The sequence below is a fragment of the Salvelinus fontinalis genome, chromosome 32 (genome assembly GCF_029448725.1).
Source record: "Salvelinus fontinalis isolate EN_2023a chromosome 32, ASM2944872v1, whole genome shotgun sequence".
Taxonomy (NCBI): domain Eukaryota; kingdom Metazoa; phylum Chordata; class Actinopteri; order Salmoniformes; family Salmonidae; genus Salvelinus; species Salvelinus fontinalis.
Genome location: NC_074696.1, coordinates 38,744,646 through 38,764,267, shown reverse-complemented (window position 1 = coordinate 38,764,267; position 19,622 = coordinate 38,744,646). Strand labels below are relative to the sequence as shown.

General features: G+C 42.4%; 1 protein-coding gene across 3 annotated transcripts; it reads left to right on the top strand.

Moving 5' to 3' along the window:
- Positions 1–4,206: 4,206 nt before the first annotated feature.
- LOC129831291 (protein shisa-7-like) lies at positions 4,207–19,096 on the top strand. 3 transcript variants are annotated; one of them, XM_055894547.1, is made up of 7 exons: positions 4,207–4,519; positions 4,891–4,986; positions 7,091–10,928; positions 11,234–11,367; positions 11,693–11,758; positions 13,975–14,175; positions 14,693–19,096. In XM_055894547.1, exons 3-7 carry the CDS (start codon positions 10,186–10,188, stop codon positions 15,535–15,537), a joined length of 1,989 nt encoding a protein of 662 aa, XP_055750522.1. In that variant the 5' UTR covers positions 4,207–4,519; positions 4,891–4,986; positions 7,091–10,185; the 3' UTR covers positions 15,538–19,096. The 3 variants fall into 3 exon arrangements, with proteins under 3 accessions (XP_055750522.1, XP_055750521.1, XP_055750523.1); XM_055894546.1 differs by lacking the exon at positions 4,891–4,986; XM_055894548.1 differs by lacking the exon at positions 11,693–11,758 and having other exon boundaries at positions 4,207–4,986.
- Positions 19,097–19,622: the final 526 nt, after the last annotated feature.

Here is a 19,622-nt window from a genome sequence, read left to right as displayed (position 1 = left end):
TTGACTTAAAACCCTGGTATGATACGGTTATAATGCATTAAAAGACTTGTCATAAGTGTGCACGGGTTCCACTCTTACGTTGTAAGCAATACACGTGGTCACACCTTTAAACGGATTACGCCTCTACGACTCAATGTAATATTCATGGGATAGTTCTACCGTTTTTTGGAAGTGACTGGTGCTTTTTTAAACTTGAGTAGAGTACTCTATTCTACAGAGAGGATAGGTGTCTACCGAGGTAACAATAGAAGCAGTTACCTGCTGTTCCAGATTTAGGAACACTGCGTGCTGATGCTAGGTTTAGGCACTTAACTCACGCTGCTCTAGGATATGCATGGCATATGCACTAATAAGCAGCGTGAAAAGGCTTGCAGCAAGTCTGTACGAACAAGCTCTTTAATGGGGAAATCTGCAGTTGCTACATTTGTACTTGTACAATCTACCCATTGATTATTGAAGAATTCAACTTATAAATGTTTCATGAGGTTAGTTCTGCCTTACACCATCCGAACCCAAAATACAAGCTTGTTTTACTCCAATGTTTGTAAGCAATTAATTGTAAACAAACACTACAGTGCATTCGGAAAGTATTCAGACCCCATGACTTTTTCCACATTTTGTTACGTTACATTCTAAATGTATGTATATATTTTATAATCCCTCATCAATCTACACACAACACCCCATAATGATAAAGCAAAAACAAGTTTTTAGATATGTTGGCAATAAAAAATAGTGAAATATCACGTTTACATAAGTATTCAGACCCTTTGGTCAGTACTTTGCTAATGCACCTTTGGCATTGATTACAGCCTCGAGTCTTCCTGGGTATGACGCTACAAGCTTCGCACATCTGTATTTGGGGAGTTTCTCCCATTCTTCTCTGCAGATCCTCTCAAGCTCTGTCAGGTTGGATGGGGAGTGTCACTGCACAGCTATTTTCAAGTATCTCCAGAGATGTTCGATCGGGTTCAAGTCCGGGCTCTGGCTGGGCAACTCAAGGACATTCATAATTTTCCCGAAGTCACTCCGGCGTTGTCTTGGCTGTGTGCTTTGGGTCGTTGTTCTGTTGGAAGGTGAACCTTAGCCCCAGTCTGAGGTCCTGAGCACTCTGGAGCAGGCTTTCATCAAGAATCTCTCTGTACTTTGCTCCGTTCATCTTTCCCTCGATCCTGACAAGTCTCCCAGTCCCTGCCGCTGAAAAACATATCTCCACAGCATGATGCTGCCACCACCATGCTTCACCGTAGGGATGGTGCCAGGTTTCCTCCAGACGTGCCGCTTGGCCATAGAGTTCAGGCCAAAGAGTTCAATCTTGGTTTCATCAGACCATAGAATCTTATTTCCCATGGTCTGAGAGTCCTTAGGTGCCTTTTGGCAAACTCCAAGTGGGCTTAGTCCTGCAGAGGTGGTTGTCCTTCTGGAAGGTTCTCCCATCTCCACAGAGGAACTCTAGAGCTCTATCAGAGTGACCATCGGGTTCTTGGTCACCTCCCTGACCAAGGCCCTTCTCCCCTGATTGCTCAGTTTGGCAGGGCGGCCAGCTCTCGAAAGAGTCTTGGTGATTCAAAACGTATCCGATTTAAGAATGATGGAGGCCACTGTGTTCTTGGGGGCCTTCAATGCAGCAGATTTTTTTGTACACTTTTTTTGTACACTGCCTTGACACAATCCTGTCTCTGAGCTCTACGGACAATTCCTTCAACCTCATGGCTTGTTTTTTTTCTCTGACATGCACTGTCAACTATCGGAACTTATATGGACAGGTGTGTGCCTTACCCAATCAATTGACTTTACCACAGGTGGACTCCAATAAAGTTGTACAAACATCAAGGATGATCAATGGAAACAGGATGCACCTGAGCTAAATTTCAAGTCTCATAGCAAAGGATCTGAATACTTATGTAAATAAGGTATTTCAGTTTTTTACTTTTAATAAATGTGCAAACATTTAAAAAAACTGTTTCCTGTTTGTCATTATGGGGTGTTAGGTGTATATTGATGAGGATTTTTATTTATTTAATCCATTTTAGAATAAGGCTGAATGTAACAAAATGTGGGAAAAGGGAAGGGGTCTGAATACTTTCCGAATGCACTGCATATAGCCTCAAAACATGGTTAAAACTATACATTTTATCTCATGGTCATGGTCAGTGTTTGCATCAATAGCTTTGTCTATGAATATGATAATGGTTACATTTCTGCATCTCCATTCCTCAGCTGTGGACCACAAAGTGCAGTGTAGAACGCTTTGTTATTGTTTGAATGACATGATTTACCTGGTCATGGACTACCGCCTGAAGATGTTTGGGAGCCAGGAGTGCTTGGCCCTGTGTATCTGAAGTTGGTTTGTGTTTGTGTGTGTGTGTGTGTGTGTGACGCACTCCGACTCCATCCTGTCCAGAGGACACTTTGAGTCATCCTGCTCTGTTGACTGAATAGAGGTCTGGCAGGTCTACTACTGAGAGACCTGCATAGCGATGATGACGATACTTCTCTTTTGCCCTCAAGACGTGGAATGGAGGAAGTGACGCAAGTGGCAAGGAAAGGCTCCGTATGCCGTAACTCTCTCCCACGTCACATCTGGGAGCTTGCTGTTAGCTCTCTGTCTCCATGTGACCTAGATTTGATCCTTTAATACTAATTTTTTCAATGGTTCATATACTGTATACATCCATATGCTTTGTAGTTACGCCCCAAAAGATGCATTCAGCATGTTGTATTACTGTGTAATACTTTGGACTGTCACTATTGCAGTCTAATAAAAAAAAAAGACATTCCGCAGCAATAGCCCAATCAAATGAGCCCTTGGGGGATGTTGGGTCAGGAGGGGGCGGGTTCAAAGCCTGAAATTAGTAATAAGTCTGCCATTACTAACTTCCATTACAGTACGCTTTCGACCAACATACTCTGTATTCCAGTATCATTTTGGCATAGCCACCAACAGACTCTTGTAACGCCATCAAGGACTAGCCAAACACGTCTCTTTATTTGAATCTAAGAGTAATACTACTAAACAACACATTGTAACACATTGCCCGAAGTCTACACATTGTCATTGTGAGGTGCAGTCACTCAACACCAACACCCTGTCAGCTTCATATGGGTGGGCTTGCCCATTGACTGTGTAGATATCCCTGAGAATTCTCCATTTCCTGTTCAGGTGGGGAGCATTTCCTGTGGCTGGTTCACAGGGGTTCTCGTTTAGCCTGTCCTCAAATGGCTTTTATGGAGTGGAAAGTGAGTTTCTGGACATTTCAATCAGATGCAATTTGCTAAGCTTTCTGTCAGCAATTACCTTTGTTGTTAAAATTACTATTTGCATATTTGTTAGTCTTTTGGAGACAGTATTGATTGTCTGTTTGGTTAATTCATTGATATATTGACGTTCAGAGGAATCACTGGCGAGAAGTGGTTGACTAACCCTGGCTCAAAGAGCCACCATGTGCCATGTTATAGAAGACCATCTGTGTGGCCCCAGACACCATGCAGTCCTGCTCCTGTTCTGGTACAATGATTGAAATAGCTGCCTCTGTCACATAATAATGCTTTCCCCAATGGTGGACTTTATGGGAGCCTTTGATGCATATTATTTTCTAATCGTCTCTGTTCGGTTCTATTTTATGTAGCACACAGGGTACTGTAATTTATGTCACTGAGGAAGGCATGCCTGAGAGATTTTGGAAATAGTTTGTGTGACAATTTGAAGTTAGTGAATGGGGCAATGACTCGGGAAGAAGGAAACAAGCATCTACTAATTTCCATCAAATTAATAATTAGCCGAAATACAGGGACACGGTTGTCAAGGCAACCAATGTCACTGCATTATCATAGACTCTTCCCTCTCCATCTTTTCCACATGAAAAACTGTAAAGCGGTGTAATTTTCCCCCAATCACTCTGCTAATGTTTTAGGAGTTAAACATTCCACTGTTAATTGCAATGAGCTTTGTTCGGCACATTGAATAGACAAATTGGCCCTTTTGAAGGTGTCTGAGTGTTCGCTCTTGTTGCATGCGTTTAAACTATTCCATTCCATCCCCGGTTGTAAACCAATGGTTCCTGGAGAAAAATATCTCATTGGGAATAAAGTGTGTCACCGATTGGTAGATACTTTGTACACTTAACAAATGGAAACGTAGACAAATACCATATTGGCCAATCAATGAATGAGCACCTAGTGTGGCGGACCTTTGTGAAAGCAATCACTTTTTGCGAATTTCATCAACGCGGTAGAACCTATTTAGCAAAGGGGGAGCGCATTGAGGATTATAGTCACCGCTAAAAGGAAATTGCAATGTGTGATGGTCTAAATTATAGCAGAACATATATTTTCAGACGCGCTCCCTCTCGTTTTTTAAATTATTGTGCCATTTTATATGTCTATTCAGAGAAAAATGTCTTTCGAGACCAATTAATGTCATCCTCACCTGGATTTACAATGAAAATGTAGGCATGGTCAATTATTTTCCGGGAATCACAAAGATCCAACGTTGGTGAATGGACAACTAAGACAACCGGTAAAGCTATCTTTTGAACACTTTTTAAGAACAAAATCTGATTCATTTTCTCCTCTGCATAACTTCAAAGATTGAAACGGATTGAAACCTCATTCGACTTGATAGATTAACATGATTCTCGCAATTTAGGATGGAAGTAAATTATTAATTGAGTGCAGATTTTCTCCTATTTATATAACAATTCTTTTGACCATAAGACATACAATTTGGGTGTAATTTGAAAGAGACGAGCGCATACGCCTGTGAACTCCAATCTATGCGCTTTTATTGTGATGCAGCGTAGTGTAGGGCCATTTTTGATCAATGCATATTTGCATTCTTGTATTGGCATCAATCTGCAACAATTGATGTGCGGCAATATTTGTTCCTAGTTTAATTTCAAATAAACATGGTGACGGGCCTGACGGCCGCATCTAAATAAGGATCATCATCGTATTGCCATTCTGAATACAGCCAGCGACACATAGGTAAGACGTTCCTTCATTTTGTTTCTGTTTAGTGCTGCAACATTGCCCAATGAAACGTGCACGTGAACAAGTCTCGCTCTTTGCGCCTCGACCACCATAACATACCCTCCCATTTTGTGTCTGTCTTGTCCGTTTCCCCCATAAATTAAGTCCCTAGCATCAATGGAAAATGGAAGTGTGTGAATTGGCCTATACCACAACGCCACATGAATGCAAATGTCGACACACCAACCGTGCTATAATGTTCATGGTCGCTCATGTGCAGAAGTTAGAATGGATATGGTTTTGCTTTGACAACATTGTCACATAGTCACCTGTTTGCTGCCCAAAACCTCAGCTGTGGGAGTCTTGTCCATATATAATCTCCCACAAATAGTCTATAGACTAAGCTCAATGAATGCTACATGATATGGCACATTGAGACACAGCCACAATAGTTTAATAATTGTGCAGTTATACTATATTATGGCATTTCCCAGTATTAAAGGTAATTATCGTTCACTATCAAGGGAGTCAGTAATAGGTCTACGGTAATTACGTTGCTTCCATAATTCATGATGTCTTGTCTTCGGAGGCCTATGAATGCTGACACCTAATTACAAAGGCTCACTGTCCTAGTGCACTGCGTTAAGAACCAGCATGCTTCAGTTCAGAGAAAGACAGGGAGAAAAGGTAGGCTGGGTGATGGATGGACGGATGGAGCAGTGAGGTGGACAAACATCTGACACTGAGCATCATGGGAGGAGGGCGAGATAGATGGAGAGATCTTTGGGAAAGGAGAAGAGGTGAAGCAAAGCCCATTGTACAACGAGTTGCATTGCTAAGACAATAGACGTATGTATATATATATATATATGTATGTATATAGAGAGAACAGTGGAGGACAGTGTTGCTCATTCACTTTCTTTCCCTCTCTCGTTCAATGCTGCAGTGCTATTCTGAGAGAGCCTGCTCAAGCCCACTCACTGGCAGAGAGAGAGAGAGAGCGGGAGGGAAGTGGGAGCGAGGGGGGTCAGTGTAGAGCTAACACGCTGTGTGTCAGCGTTTACACTGTCTCTTTAAGACCTGTGCTCGGCAGGGCCAGGCATCAGCAGATGCTCAGGCAGCATATATGTTGGGAATGCTCTGTTCCATATGCACCCGAACAGACTCATAAACATCTCACTATTTGTGGCCAGGCCGAGCGGTCTGTCTGTCAAAACGATGTGTTTGCCTAGAAAGCTTCACATTCGAGGAGATCAGCTGTCGTCAGTAGCTTCTTAATTGCTGCATCAAGGAGACGTAATGGAAATGGACCCCAGGGCAGTCACTGATTTGAAAGGCACCCTTAACTTTCCAGCACCGGAGACTCCACTTTTAGGGCCCCCAACCCAGCATTGCTCCCTGTTTTCCTCTTCTCATCTCGACAGGATACTCCCATTCAGGGCAACCCCCCCACTCTGCTCACATCTGTGGCTTCTCCGCTCCTTTCTCTCCTCTCGAGGCCTAGTCTTTACCACGAGACCTAATCTTCTCCCCTGACACTCGTCTCTCGGTGTCAGTACTATCCACACGGTGTCTCTCATCATCATCATGTCCCATCTAGCTGTTTTTCTTGAAGTCAAAACATGTCTATTCTCTCAAAGTTGATGTTAATGTCGTGTGAGCTCGCAGGCCCTTATCTGACAAAGGAATGTATGAGACGATGGTTCTCAGGTGTCTACGATCGGGATATTCAAGGTCTGGTGTGAAAGGATGAGCTTTTCCGAATCGTATTATGTTACAAATTTGTTGACAGTATAATGATTAGAATAAATTCAATTGTTGGTTTTAAATGAATGCAATAATGCCAACATGCATTGTTCTTTTTACACCATGGATATCAGTTAATCTGAAATATGAATCGATTTAGCCAAACAGAGGGAATGTTAGTACTTGCTAATTACTGCTTATTTCAGTTATTAGCCAACTGTTTATGTAGGAGTAATCATGTATGCTTGTTCAATGTTGGTATTACCAGTGCTATTGTATGTCTTGTACCTAACTCTCCTAGAATAGAAACATTTTGGCTAAACTGTGGACTAAGAAAATGTCATCCATTGATCAGCTCTTCTTCTTATTGCAGTGTCAATTGAGAAATAAAGAAGTAAAGAAGTCGAAGAAATTTGAAAAGGGCAAAGAACAAAAAGAACCTCAAACCTGGATTACATCATCATCACTCTTGGCCAGGTGGAACAACTAGGGGGATGTTCTACCCTGTCTTGGCCAGGTGGAACAACTAGGGGGATGTTCTACCCAGTTTTTGATCCAGAGGGTGTTTGCTAATTACAACAGCCTTTCTACATCCCTTTTTTCGTTTTCTTTCTTTTTTGGGGGGGGTTGGATTTTGGACCTTAATTTGCACAGACTGTTTTTCTTTGTTCCCTGTTTTGTTTTCAAGAGAGACCAAAACCAGTGCCAAACGGACTGCGCCAAGAAAAAAGCTAAATATCGACAACAACAAAGCTATCAAAAAGTCACATTTTTCATTCATACCTGATTCAATATCAAAATGCACATTTTTAATTAGTCTCCCTAACACATAAAATACACATTTCAGATCCCTATTACATCAAAATAGCATTGAAGCTCATGGCATACAAACGCAAAACATATCAATTAAAAAGTAGTTAGAACCACATTGTGGAGAGTTAGCCTAATGCCTGTAGAGAGGTGTTAAACGTAAATTCCTTTTCCGACGTCAGTGTTAAAAAAAAAAAAATCTGCTCCTATAATCTTTCAGATTTGGATGAATAGTGCATTATTGGTCCAAAGTGCTTTATAAACAAATCTTTAATGGTTGGCCTGCATCTGTTTGTAGTGCATTAGCTGGAACATGGTAAGCAGTGCTAACTCACAAATTTACTCGGGCTCTGACAGCTCGGTCCCAGAGCGATCAATCGAACTGGGCTTTGACTGACTGATGGGCATCACAAGTCACATATAACGAGATAAATTGACCTTGCTGCTATTCTGTCGCTCCTTTGCTTATCCATCGCTCCTCGATTTTTTTTCTTCTTATTTTCTGTCAGAATCTCTCCAGCATTCTCCCATACAGTGCATGTAGGCACGCCACATTAAACAATTTGAAAAGCCCCCTTTTCCTTTTAACCCGAATGATATTCAAACCCTTGTGTCCTCTTTTGTCGAAACATGCAACACAGCCCCTGAGCGTATTGATGTTGTCTGTCAAAAGAGATAAACTTGAACACTTACTAAAGAAACAATTAAGCCATATTATACCTGCCGTACTATGACCGAACATTTTGAACTATCATCTCACTATGTTTAAGATTTCTTTGTACTGACAACATCTCATATATTGACTTTCAACAATAGGTGGGCTCATACATTCAGGGATACAGTGAAGAGATTATATGATACTAGGATACCATTTCCATTTTATTTATAAGACAATAGCTTATAAAGCTATTCACATTAGATTGTTCTACGTTTCTTTCTTAGGTCACAATTACTATGTATCTGTAGTCATCAGCCCAGGTTAGGTTAGGCTGGAAAGTGACCATTTCGTAGTGTACGTTTCCTCCACATATTCTGCATTGAACGAATGAATCCAGACATTTTCATGTCTGTTCTGTGGGCAGAGCCGCGCTGTCCTGCCAGAACCGGGCCCAAGCCCACCTTCGTTCTATTCTGTTGGGCCGAGTTAAACTCAGAGCAGAGACACTCACGCAAGGGGATCAAACGCACATAGATCCTTAGCCCCATTTCGTCCCTCCTTCCCTCTCTCACATTTTCCTAATTCATCAAACAATTGTTGTACTATCTCCGGCTGCCTTTATTCCTTTTGTCCATCACTCACTGTGTTATATCTCAGTTTTCCTTTTCTCACTAAGTTAGGTGTGAATTGTGTGGTCCCAGTCTGTCTCAACTATATATGCTGCTTGGTACAATTCTGCAGTACCCACTTTCACCGGAACTCGTGACAGGCCTTTGTGATTGGTCCTTGTCTCATAGCGCAAACCTTGTAGACTTTCAACCGCTGTATTTGAGTCCGAATTAAGAATCTAAAATCTCTCCGAATAATATTTCCTCAATTGACCACGCAACCTCTATTTCATTTCCCTAAAGAGTTTTTATTTGTGAACAAATAGAAAGTTCAGTGCAGAAGAAATTGCCGTAGCAAGCTAATACTGTTAATAAACAGTGCCAAATCTGTTCAAGCACATTTATTGATATGATGAATTACAGACACCTAAAGCTGCCAGCAAAATTGTTTACAATTCACGCAAAGAGCTAGAAATGGATTTTGACTAAAGTGTTACAGAAAGGTTTTTATGGGTCAAATACCTACAACAGAAAACTGATGTGCCAATTGCAGTGATAATAGGATTAAGCGTAGGTGAAAAGTACTCAAATAAAAGTTACATGCAACGCTTAATGTTTACAGAGTACACCTTCCCTTCAAAGAGGATTCGCTAGCTACATTATTCATAACTTTGTGCCATAGGTCAGTTGAGTTCAAAAGACTCCGAAGGGTTTGAAACGTTTACACATTGATTTTGTTTACAAGACAATACTGCCTATCACAAAGAAAGACAACCCACACTTGCCATTTTAGTGAGGTCTGCACAGTAGAGACCACACAATTATCAAGAAACTCCAAACATTTTTCTTACCATTCCGTAAAATAACACTTTGTTGACTGGTGTTTACAATCTGTACATTTTCCAGCATCCTTATCATTCTGTTTTGTTTTTGTGTGCTAAGTTGAAGTTGTCGAGACAAACTTCAAATAGTCCTTTCGCAAGTATAGCCATAATATAGGCCTAAAACATAGAACTATAGAACCTCAGAGTTTACATGAAGCTGCTTACGCACAATAATAGATTTGTATTGAGAGCCTGAGAGATATGTTTACATAGATACATACAAGTGACATGCCACACGTATTGCTTGAACAAGCAAAAGAAATCCCTCAACTAAGTGAAAACCTCCACACTATTGTATGTAACGCACATGGAAGCACTAACAAAGGATTCGTTTACCGTATTTAGGCTGAAATCTTGAGTGTAAGCGTTTAATATTTTTACACTTAACACGTAAGTGAAATTCAAAGAAGAAAGGAGAAGAGAACACTATCCCTCTTGGAGGAGGACCTTCATATTTGAATTCTTGACGAGCCTTTTATTTTTTGAATTGGCTCAGAAACGCTGAAAAATGAGGCCTAGAACCTACAAAAGGATGTTCAGCACCTCCCTCATATTTTTCTTTGTGTCCGGCCTCGTCCTTTCCGCCGTGACCATCACCACAGAGCGCCGCTCATCCAACGGCGGCCCCAGCGGCACCACCCTGTTCCTCCTCACCGGTTTTGGGAACAAACCGATGCCGCCGCCCCCGGGGGGGCCAAAGGTGGCGCCTAAAGCGGCTGAAATGGAGGACGCTCAGGACAGTGAGCCGAAAGAACCCGAAACGCTCCCAAAGCCCCTCCCCCAAATCAAGCTCCCTCAGAACATGACGGCAGCTGACGCCCTCAAACCTCCGCTGGGGGCCGCCCAGGTAGCGCCACCTCCCCGGCGCCTGGTGGATGTGGACGTGTGCCGGGCCTACTACGACGTCATGGGCCAGTTGGACAACACGTTCAACTGCTCCAAGGGGACCTACATCTACTGCTGTGGCACCTGCCACTACCGCTACTGTTGTGACCACCAGCGTAGCCGCCTGGACCAGGAGTCGTGCAACAACTACAAATCACCCGGGTGGCTCGACACACCGCCGACGAACACCCCGCCCCCGGGGAACCGGGGTGACCCAGACTCGGAGCAGCTGCAGCAGCAGAGCAACAGCACGGCGTACGTGATTGGCGGGGTGATCTCCTTTACCCTAGTGGTGGCAGTGGGCATCAAGGTGGCCTTCCACAAGATATCCCGACGACCCCGGAACAGAGACATCAACATGCCCAGGTGAGAAAAGAATGGAGAAGTGTCTTTGAATAGAAGATCAGTAAGCAGTGTCTGAAAATGACCATATGGGTGTACGTGGATCTGTCAGTGGGTTGTAGTCTTAAATTCTGCACATTACTGCGAAGCAGGTCACAAGCCACAGACCAAAGGGGTGATGAAACTGAACCACAATCAATGAACAAGTAACACATTTACATTGGTGGTAAACTAAATTGAATGCTACATCTTTTTTTCTTTTATTCTACTGTCTCGCCCTTGTCTATGATTTTCCATTCCCCTCCTCTCTTCTCTCCTCTTTCTCCCAGAGCCCTGGTGGACAGCCTTCGGAGTCAGGCCAGCCCAGTCCAACAGGGGGAGAGGAACAACACCACCGGCGACATCCTCGGTCGTCCCCCCAAGAACCTTTACACCCCGGTGCTCCAGAGCAAAGACAACCGCAGTGAGTGACGCCACAGAGAGCACGGGACAATAACAACACTGTAATGACAATGTTATAACTTTGTTAGTATAATAACACTCTTATAACACTGCTATTACGTTGAAATAGTAATAGCCTGTTTTAGCCTGTTTTCAGATATATGAACCATTACAGTGATGATGGTGGACAGCGGTGGTGGATGCGATAGCCTAGTAATGCGGACTGTATGGGGTCACGTTCAACATACTCGCACTCTTAAACACGCTCATGTAATCCCACAGCACACACACCACCACACACGCATACGAGTGGCAGTACCATCAGTGTTCGCTGTGCTCTCTTGCAGTTGGCAACTTGCACCACAATTTTATCCAGGTGTCTGGTTCCAGTCCCAAACACTCGGCTACTATGGGTAAGCCGAACTAGCTAACACAGCCGGCGGGTGTGTGAGTTGGCCTCATGAAACGTCTGTCTGGTGTTGTATATGTACCATTGGGTGTGTTTCCTTAGCACAGTCGCTGTTTTCTTAACACAGTCGCCGTTTCACTACTCCCACTCATTCTGTGTGTCACCCTCGTAAGTGTCTCGGCATGCACTATGTACTGTATCCGTTTGTATTGTAAGCGTGCTTACTTACACTGTGGGCCTGGGCTTGAGTGAAGTCAGTGTGTTACTGCACTTACCGAACGAAGCCTGTTACTCCACAGTGGTCAATGTCTCCCGTGTGCTCGCTCAGTGGTTATAAAGACATTATTGGCTGTCATTGCCCATTATTGTACATGGTCAATGACCAAAGTGTCAGACAATCATCTTGGCTTGTTTTATATATTAGCTCAAGGGACCTTTGTAATAGTCGTCCTAGAATGACTTGAAAACGTACAAATGACAAATTGGCAGCAATTTCTTAAGACTAATAATTTTTGAGGAATTGGCACGTTTCGTCAATTGTATATATACCTTTAAATGTAAGGCCATTTTAAATGTACTTATACATGTTGGCCCATTATTAATGTAGCTAGTATGTGTGTTAGGTCCTTGTAAATGTACTCATATATACAGTGCCTTTGGAAAGTATTAAAATCCCTTGACTTTATCCACATTTTGGTACGTTACAGCATTATTCTAAAATGGATTAAATTAAAATAAATAATCCTCAGCAATCTACACACAATACTCCATAATGACAAAGTGAAAACAGGTTGAGAAAATTTTGCTAATTTATTTCATATAAAAAACAGAAATACCTTATTTACATAAGTATTCAGACCCTTTGTAATGAGACTCGAAATTGAGCTCAGGTGCATCCTGTTTCCATTGATTGGAGTCCACCTGTGGTAAATTAAATTGATTGGAGTCCAACTGTAGTAAATTAAATTGATTGGACATGATTTGGAAAGACACACACCTGTCTATATAAGGTCCCACAGTTGACACTGCATGTCAGAGCAAAAACCAAGCCATGAGGATGAAGGAATTGTCCATAGAGCTCCGAGACAGGATTGTGTCAAGGCACAGATCTGGGAAAAGGTACCAAAACATTTATGCAGCATTGAAGGTCTCCAAGAACACAGTGGCCTCCATAATTGTTAAATGGAAGAAGTTTGTAACCACCAAGACTCTTCCTAAAGCTGGCCGCCCGGCCAAACTGAGCAATCGGGGGAGAAGGGCCTTGGTCAGGGAGATGACCAAGAACCCAATGGTCACTCTGACAGAGCTCTAGAGTTCCTCTGTGGAGATGGGAGAACCTTCCAGAAGGACAACCATATCTGCAGCACTCCACCAATCAGGCCTTTCCAAATCATGTCCATTCAATTCAATTTACATTACATTACATTTAAGTCATTTAGCAGACGCTCTTATCCAGAGCGACTTACAAATTATTGTACTAGGCAAGTCAGTTAAGAACAAATTCTTATTTTCAATGACGGCCTAGGAACAGTGGGTTAACTGCCTGTTCAGGGGCAGAACGACAGATTTGTACCATGTCAGCTCGGGGATTTGAACTTGCAACCTTTCGGTTACTAGTCCAACGCTCTAACCACTAGGCTACCTGCCGCCACAAGTGGACTCCAATCAAGTTGTAGAAACATCTCAAGGATGATCAATGGAAACAGGATGCACCTGAGCTCAATTTCGAGTCTCATTACAAAGGGTCTGAATACTTATGTAAATAAGGTATTTCTGTTGTTTTTTTTCTTCATAAATATCAAATATTTCTAAACCTGTTTTTGCTTTGTCATTATGGCATATTGTGTGTAGATTGCTGAGGAGTTTATTTGATCTATTTTAGAACAAGGCTGTAACGTAACATAATAGAGAAAAAGTCAAAGGGTCTGAATACTTTCCGAAGGAACTGTATGTTAGGTCCTTAATATATACTCATATATATTATGTTAACATGTCAATCTAAATGTAGCCCTATATACTGTATGTGTTAGGTCCTTAACTAATGTACTCATATATATTATGTTAACATGTCATTCTAAATGTAGCCCTATATAATGTATGTGTTAGGTCCCTGGTTAATGTACTCATATATATTATGTTAACATGTCAATCTAATTGTAGCCCTATATACTGTATGTGTTAGGTCCCTGGTTAATGCTCCCCTATGTCTTCCTCTTCCAGAGCGCGTGCCCCGCATGAACAACGCCCAGCTAGCCTCCACGGGGACCCTCCTCACCAGCAAGCACAACAACAGCTCCGGCCTGCACTTGCACCCACAGCCCGCTTTCTCGCACTCCTTCCACAACCTGGCCCAGCTGCCCCCCTCCTACGAGGCGGCCATGCAACCTGAGATCAACCGCTACAGCTCCCTGAAGAAGCTCGGTGAGGAGGGGAGCGGTGGGGGAGGGGCAGTGGGGCGGGGGCTGGATGTCTGGGTGGCAGCCGCTGCTGGGAGGAAGGCGACTGGAGGCGGTGGCTAGAGAGAGCTCCAGAGATATGTGTGTGTGGAAGAAGGCATAACAGGCGAGAGGCAGCAGCCGATGATGTGTGTCAGATGTATTACCTTTCGATGTGCCTTAATGTAGGCTGCTATAGTCTATAGAATGGGCTTCGATAAAGGCTTGTTTGTCTCAAAACGGGTGCCCCTGAAAGCTAGATTATATGAAGGATGTATTGGGGGATTGTAACGGTTGCCTAAAGGTCACATTTAAATTGGCTCTCAGGGAGCTCAGTCCAAGGATAGTCTTTAAAGACGAAGGTGTTCTAAGGGAGAGAAATGTTTAACACTTTTTTTCACCTTATAATAAATGAATTTCACTAACTGTCATTTCAACATTTCTTTCTGTCATCCTCCCTCTTTTTTTTTTTTTTTACTCAACCCCCCCCTCCCAAAAAACAGAGAAAGAGCTGGACGACTACTCTGGCTACTACACATCAAAGCGACGGCCTAACAACGCCCCTCCGTCATTCCATTCCTCCCAGCACCACCTCCACTGGGGCGGTGACTACACTCTCGGAGCCAGGGGCACCCTCCCCTTCCACTCCTCCCGGCCACGGATTCACGTGCCCACATCCACCCCCAACCCCTACCCTCTGCCAGCCCAGTCGTTGGGGTACCAGCCCGCCTTCGACAAGCCCCCGCGGAGGGTCATGTCCCAGGACCAGCTCCTGGCCCTTGGTGAGGGCAACACCCTCTCCAGACTCTCCAAGAACCAGCAGCACCAGTACTACAAGGCTATGACCACCAGCAAGAGCTCCACCTCACAGACGCTTCGCAAGTCCCACGAGAGACTCCTAGTCTCGCCCGACCGTCTGGAGGAGAGGATGGTGGGCATGGGCATGCCAGGGTTGGGCGGTATGGTGGGTATGGGGGGCATGGGTGACTTTGGGGGGATGGGGGTCCCGACCATGGGATGCCTCAGCCACAAAGCCCAATCACAGCAGAACGTCTGCGTCACACCCTCGCTGGACCGCCATCACATGATCAAGATGAACTCCCACCCCACATCGGGCCACGAGCTGGAGATGAGCGTGGCGGGCTATCCGGCAGGAAGCTGGGGGGACCCTCATGGGCACGGATCAGGGAGCGGGGCGGGGACCATCGGGGGCCACAACGCACGGAGGATGGCATTCGCCACCAAGAGGCAGAACACTATTGAACAGCTCCAATACATCCCTGGGGGAGGAGGAGGGGGAGGGGGCCAGACATTGAGAACGGCTAGTAAGAACGAGGTGACCGTGTGAGAGAGTAGAGACAACGGAGAAGGAGTGATGAAGGTCGCGTTGAGAATGTTCGAGCTGAAAGTGTTCACACAGAAAGAAGAGAAGAAGGAAAGGTCAATTGGGGCATGATGGAGAGAAAGGTGAATAGAAGGAGAAACAAGAAGAGAGACATGGGCAAGCTGATGAGAGAGAGAGAAGGATAGTGCGTCCCATCAACCGCCTCAGATGAGTGTGTTGAAGACCAGAGAAGGAAAGACGTGAGAAGAGTGGATGCCATTGTTACCTGTTGCTAGGAAACACAGAAAAGGGCAATGATAGAAAGAAATGATAGAGAAAAATTGAATTATTAGAGAGAATTTTGAATGAAGCCCATTGATTTGATTCTTGGGAAAGAGAATATTCAGCCATATTGTTGAGGCAGAAAGAAAAAGGGCCATGTATAGAGCAAAAAATGAACAATTTCAAAAAGTTTTTTGTGCAATTGAAAAAGGATCCTAGGACATGATGACTTTTACTTGTGGATCCTGCTTGGGTCAAAATTATTAAATGGTTATTGAGTTTCTTGTCATGAAGCCTCTAGCTGCTCTGACAGAGAACAAACCTGTCTTTGAATCTGAACAGACACAGATGTCAATGGAGTACAGAACAATGTGATGGTTGTTTGACTTTTGTAGAAAATACAAGACTGTAAATTGTTTTGTTTTTTGTAAAAGAATAAAGCCCCGTTGGACAGTATGTATATTCTGTGTGTTTATGCTATAGCCTGATGACTGAATGGCTGACACTGAGTGGACATTTGAGTTGCCAATCGTCACTTTCCTAATTTTTGATTGGAAGACTTGAAAATAGACAGATTTGGAGTACTGTTGCTAGATACCACAATCTAACACAACAGCCATAACTTAGTCTGCAGACATTTTGTATAAGGTCATGTATAAGTTAATCTCTTGATTATGGCTGGATTTTCTCAGTTATTATTATAATGATTTGACACAAACACCACTTTGCTGAATCACCTTTGCACCCTCGCCTGATTGGCTGGCTGGTTGACGTGACGGCTGTCACTCCCAAAGAGACATAAGTCACTAAAGAGCATTTTCACGGCAATGGTCAGTCCCTTCACAGCTCTGAGGTCAGTTTCCAAACTGTGGAGCTGATTCCAGTTACATTTATAGTCACACAGAAATTCTTTGACACTGTTATTCGACACACAATGTCAGTCATTGTTTTTAAGGAGATAAAGACCACCTGAAAGAAAAAAAGATGACAAAACTGTTGACCACATAAGATGAGAATGAAAGCTCAGTGAAGTTGTGTTCAATTTGAGGGACACTGCCATACAGTGGCTAATGCAAAGGCTTTGTTTAGCCATACTTGCCCATGGGTCTGTCCCTTACAACAATCCCCAAAACCAGTCAAGCTCCTGCTCGATTGATGATACTTTCTGAGCTGTTTACCACAGATTGTGAGGTAATAAATGGATTTGTCAGTAGTTAATATACACTACTCACAGTCTTCTCTGAATTCCACATATTATTACTGTTTCTGAAACTCCAGCTGTTTACAATATTTGGAGACAGGTTGGAAAGGGGGAACAGGGAACAATGGATGCTAAACACCAAGGGCTATTCTGAAAACTCTTTGTGTGTTTGTGATCTGTACTTTGCTGGCTTTTTACATTTTTCTGTGTCAATATTGGAGACAGTTTGTGAAACACTGCAGAAATGACAGACACATTTTGTAAGTGTGATGAAAACAGAGTCAATTCTGCAAAGCTGCTTTGTGCCCTTGTGAGGTTGACATTGAGTGTGACAAAAAGCCAATCATACCATCGTTTTTTACATTGCAGGGGTGGAGGTGGACATGTCATATTTTTGTACATTTGCAAAAGTAACATTTTTATTTTTTTGTGTGTTTCACAGTTATCTGGTTATAAGATGGAAGATGTGGTTTTTACTGTCCATTTTTAAAAGGGTTGGACTCTGCACTTTGATTGAAAGGATAAGGAGACCATTGTATTTACTTCAAATCTTTGTATAGTATTTCGGCTCTCCCCTTTAACTGTGAATGGATAAAGACAAAAATTGATTGATGGAACTTTCAGACAACGTTTTTAAAACTATGATATGTGTTTGTGTGTTTATAGTCATGATTATGTTTACTATAGATTTACTCAGATTATTATTATCACCATGGTTATTAGTTACCCCTATTGTTTTTTTTATTCTCTGTGAAGCTCAATGTTTCCTGGATTTTGAATATTGAACTTCCTAGTGGATTTTAACCTTTGTATTCTTGACGGAAAACCCCCCAGATGCAATCAAAGTCAAAAGACAAACCGCATGAAGATGTCAAAGCCAGTGTTGATGATGTCATAGTGCTGACTTATGACGTCATGGCGTGTATGTCTAATGTACATGCGTCTGTATTTGCCGTGTGTGTATTTCAATGTCTTTTCAGGAATGATGAATCTCACATTTGATCTGACTTGGGATATTACAAGTAAGACAATTGTGTTTTTCAGAAAATCCACAAACTATTTAAAACCCAAGGCTATGATCATATTATTCATATTGGCTTTTTGGATTCAAAAGCCTAATATCGCAAAGGACATGCATCACAGCTTTCCTTGTTAAGCTACATTCAACAAAGCAAATGTAACAAAAAAAAATGTTTCTCAAATTTCAAGTTGTAGAGCAAAAGCTATAAAATTACATTGTTAACATTTTTGGTGAAAATTTGTGCATTTCATTTTAAGATTACATTTATGTAACCGGAATGTCACTCTTTTCAAGAACTTTACTCTTTATTGTAGAGAATGGGGATTTTTCTAGAATAGTTTGGAGAATGTATTGTGGCTTGCCTTGTTGTTTGACATGATTATGGATAACCAGTTATAGGACTAGAATGGCCCAATGATTTTTACAGAGAGGAAACGTCAGATTCCATAACTAGAATCTTGTTAAACTAAAATGAAGAAAGGCTAAATATATTTGTCACACGAAGATTCAGTTATATTTTCAATGTATGTTTTTATTGTACATTTGGAGGTATACTGATGTTGTGATTATGTTTTAGTTGAGTACGTCCTCATTAATCGGTGTGCCTGTAAATGTACTGTTGATTAATGTGTGTGTGTGTGTGTGTGTGTGTGTGTGTGTGTGTGTGTGTGTGTGTGTGTGTGTGTGTGTGTGTGTGTGTGTGTGTGTGTGTGGAGGTAAGAGGGAGGTTGTGGTATAAAATGTTTGTTTTTGTGTGTGGCTCGTGGGGCGACAGTTAGTGGTGTGAGGTTTTTTAGAAGGAAGGAGTTGTGAGTAAGCACGAGACAGCTTCATTGGCCCTTAATTGTATTTCGGGGCGAGGAGGAGGCGGGGCTACATTGTATCCCCCAAGTAATTTGGCATACCTCAGAAAAATTTATAGGGATTCATCTAATACATAATCCCCATGTCTGTTTCCAAGAATATTAGGTGAAGCTCTTACTAGCGTGCAACCCATATTTTGGTTATTGGTCAATTCTCGCATTTGTAGAATCGTACTGTTGAATTGTTAATAACAATAAAAAAAATATCCACAATGACTCATTTTTGTCCACTGGGTTATTGGTGTTGATCAAATCAACACAAGTTATGATTGTGATTGTTCGAGTCAAATCACTTTGGCTTTTTGTCTTACGGTTGGACTGACTGATAAATGATGGATAGGAAACACACAAAGACAGACAGAAGATAGACAGACAAACAGGCAAACCGACAGGCAGATTGTCCCTCCCTTTACCCTTCCTAATCTCTGATCAGATATAAATGAACAGGTGATGCTGCAGCTATGTGGTGGTGCGGAGCCCTGTCTTTCACCTGTCCTAAAGTTAGGTCAGCAATTACGGGAGAGAAAATAAATTTTCAAATGTGCAATCTGCTAAATATTGCTGTTCAATATAATAAAAATGTATTATATGTATCCATTGATTCTTAAATAATACAATTTATCAAATGCCTCACGAATTGAATAGCCCACAATTGACTTACCCCATCATAACCCAAAATATGTTTGTAACAATGCCTTTGTAAAGAAACAAACATGTATTGCTTAAAAATATGTCGATTTCA

Excerpts from the sequence above, each read along its gene's own strand:
- LOC129831291 (XM_055894546.1), top strand. The coding sequence starts at position 10,186 with ATGAGGCCTAGAACCTACAAAAGGATGTTCAGCACCTCCCTCATATTT. Across the intron at positions 10,929-11,233 it reads AGAGACATCAACATGCCCAG|AGCCCTGGTGGACAGCCTTC; the intron begins GTGAGAAAAGAA and ends TCTTTCTCCCAG. Across the intron at positions 11,368-11,692 it reads CCAGAGCAAAGACAACCGCA|TTGGCAACTTGCACCACAAT; the intron begins GTGAGTGACGCC and ends GCTCTCTTGCAG.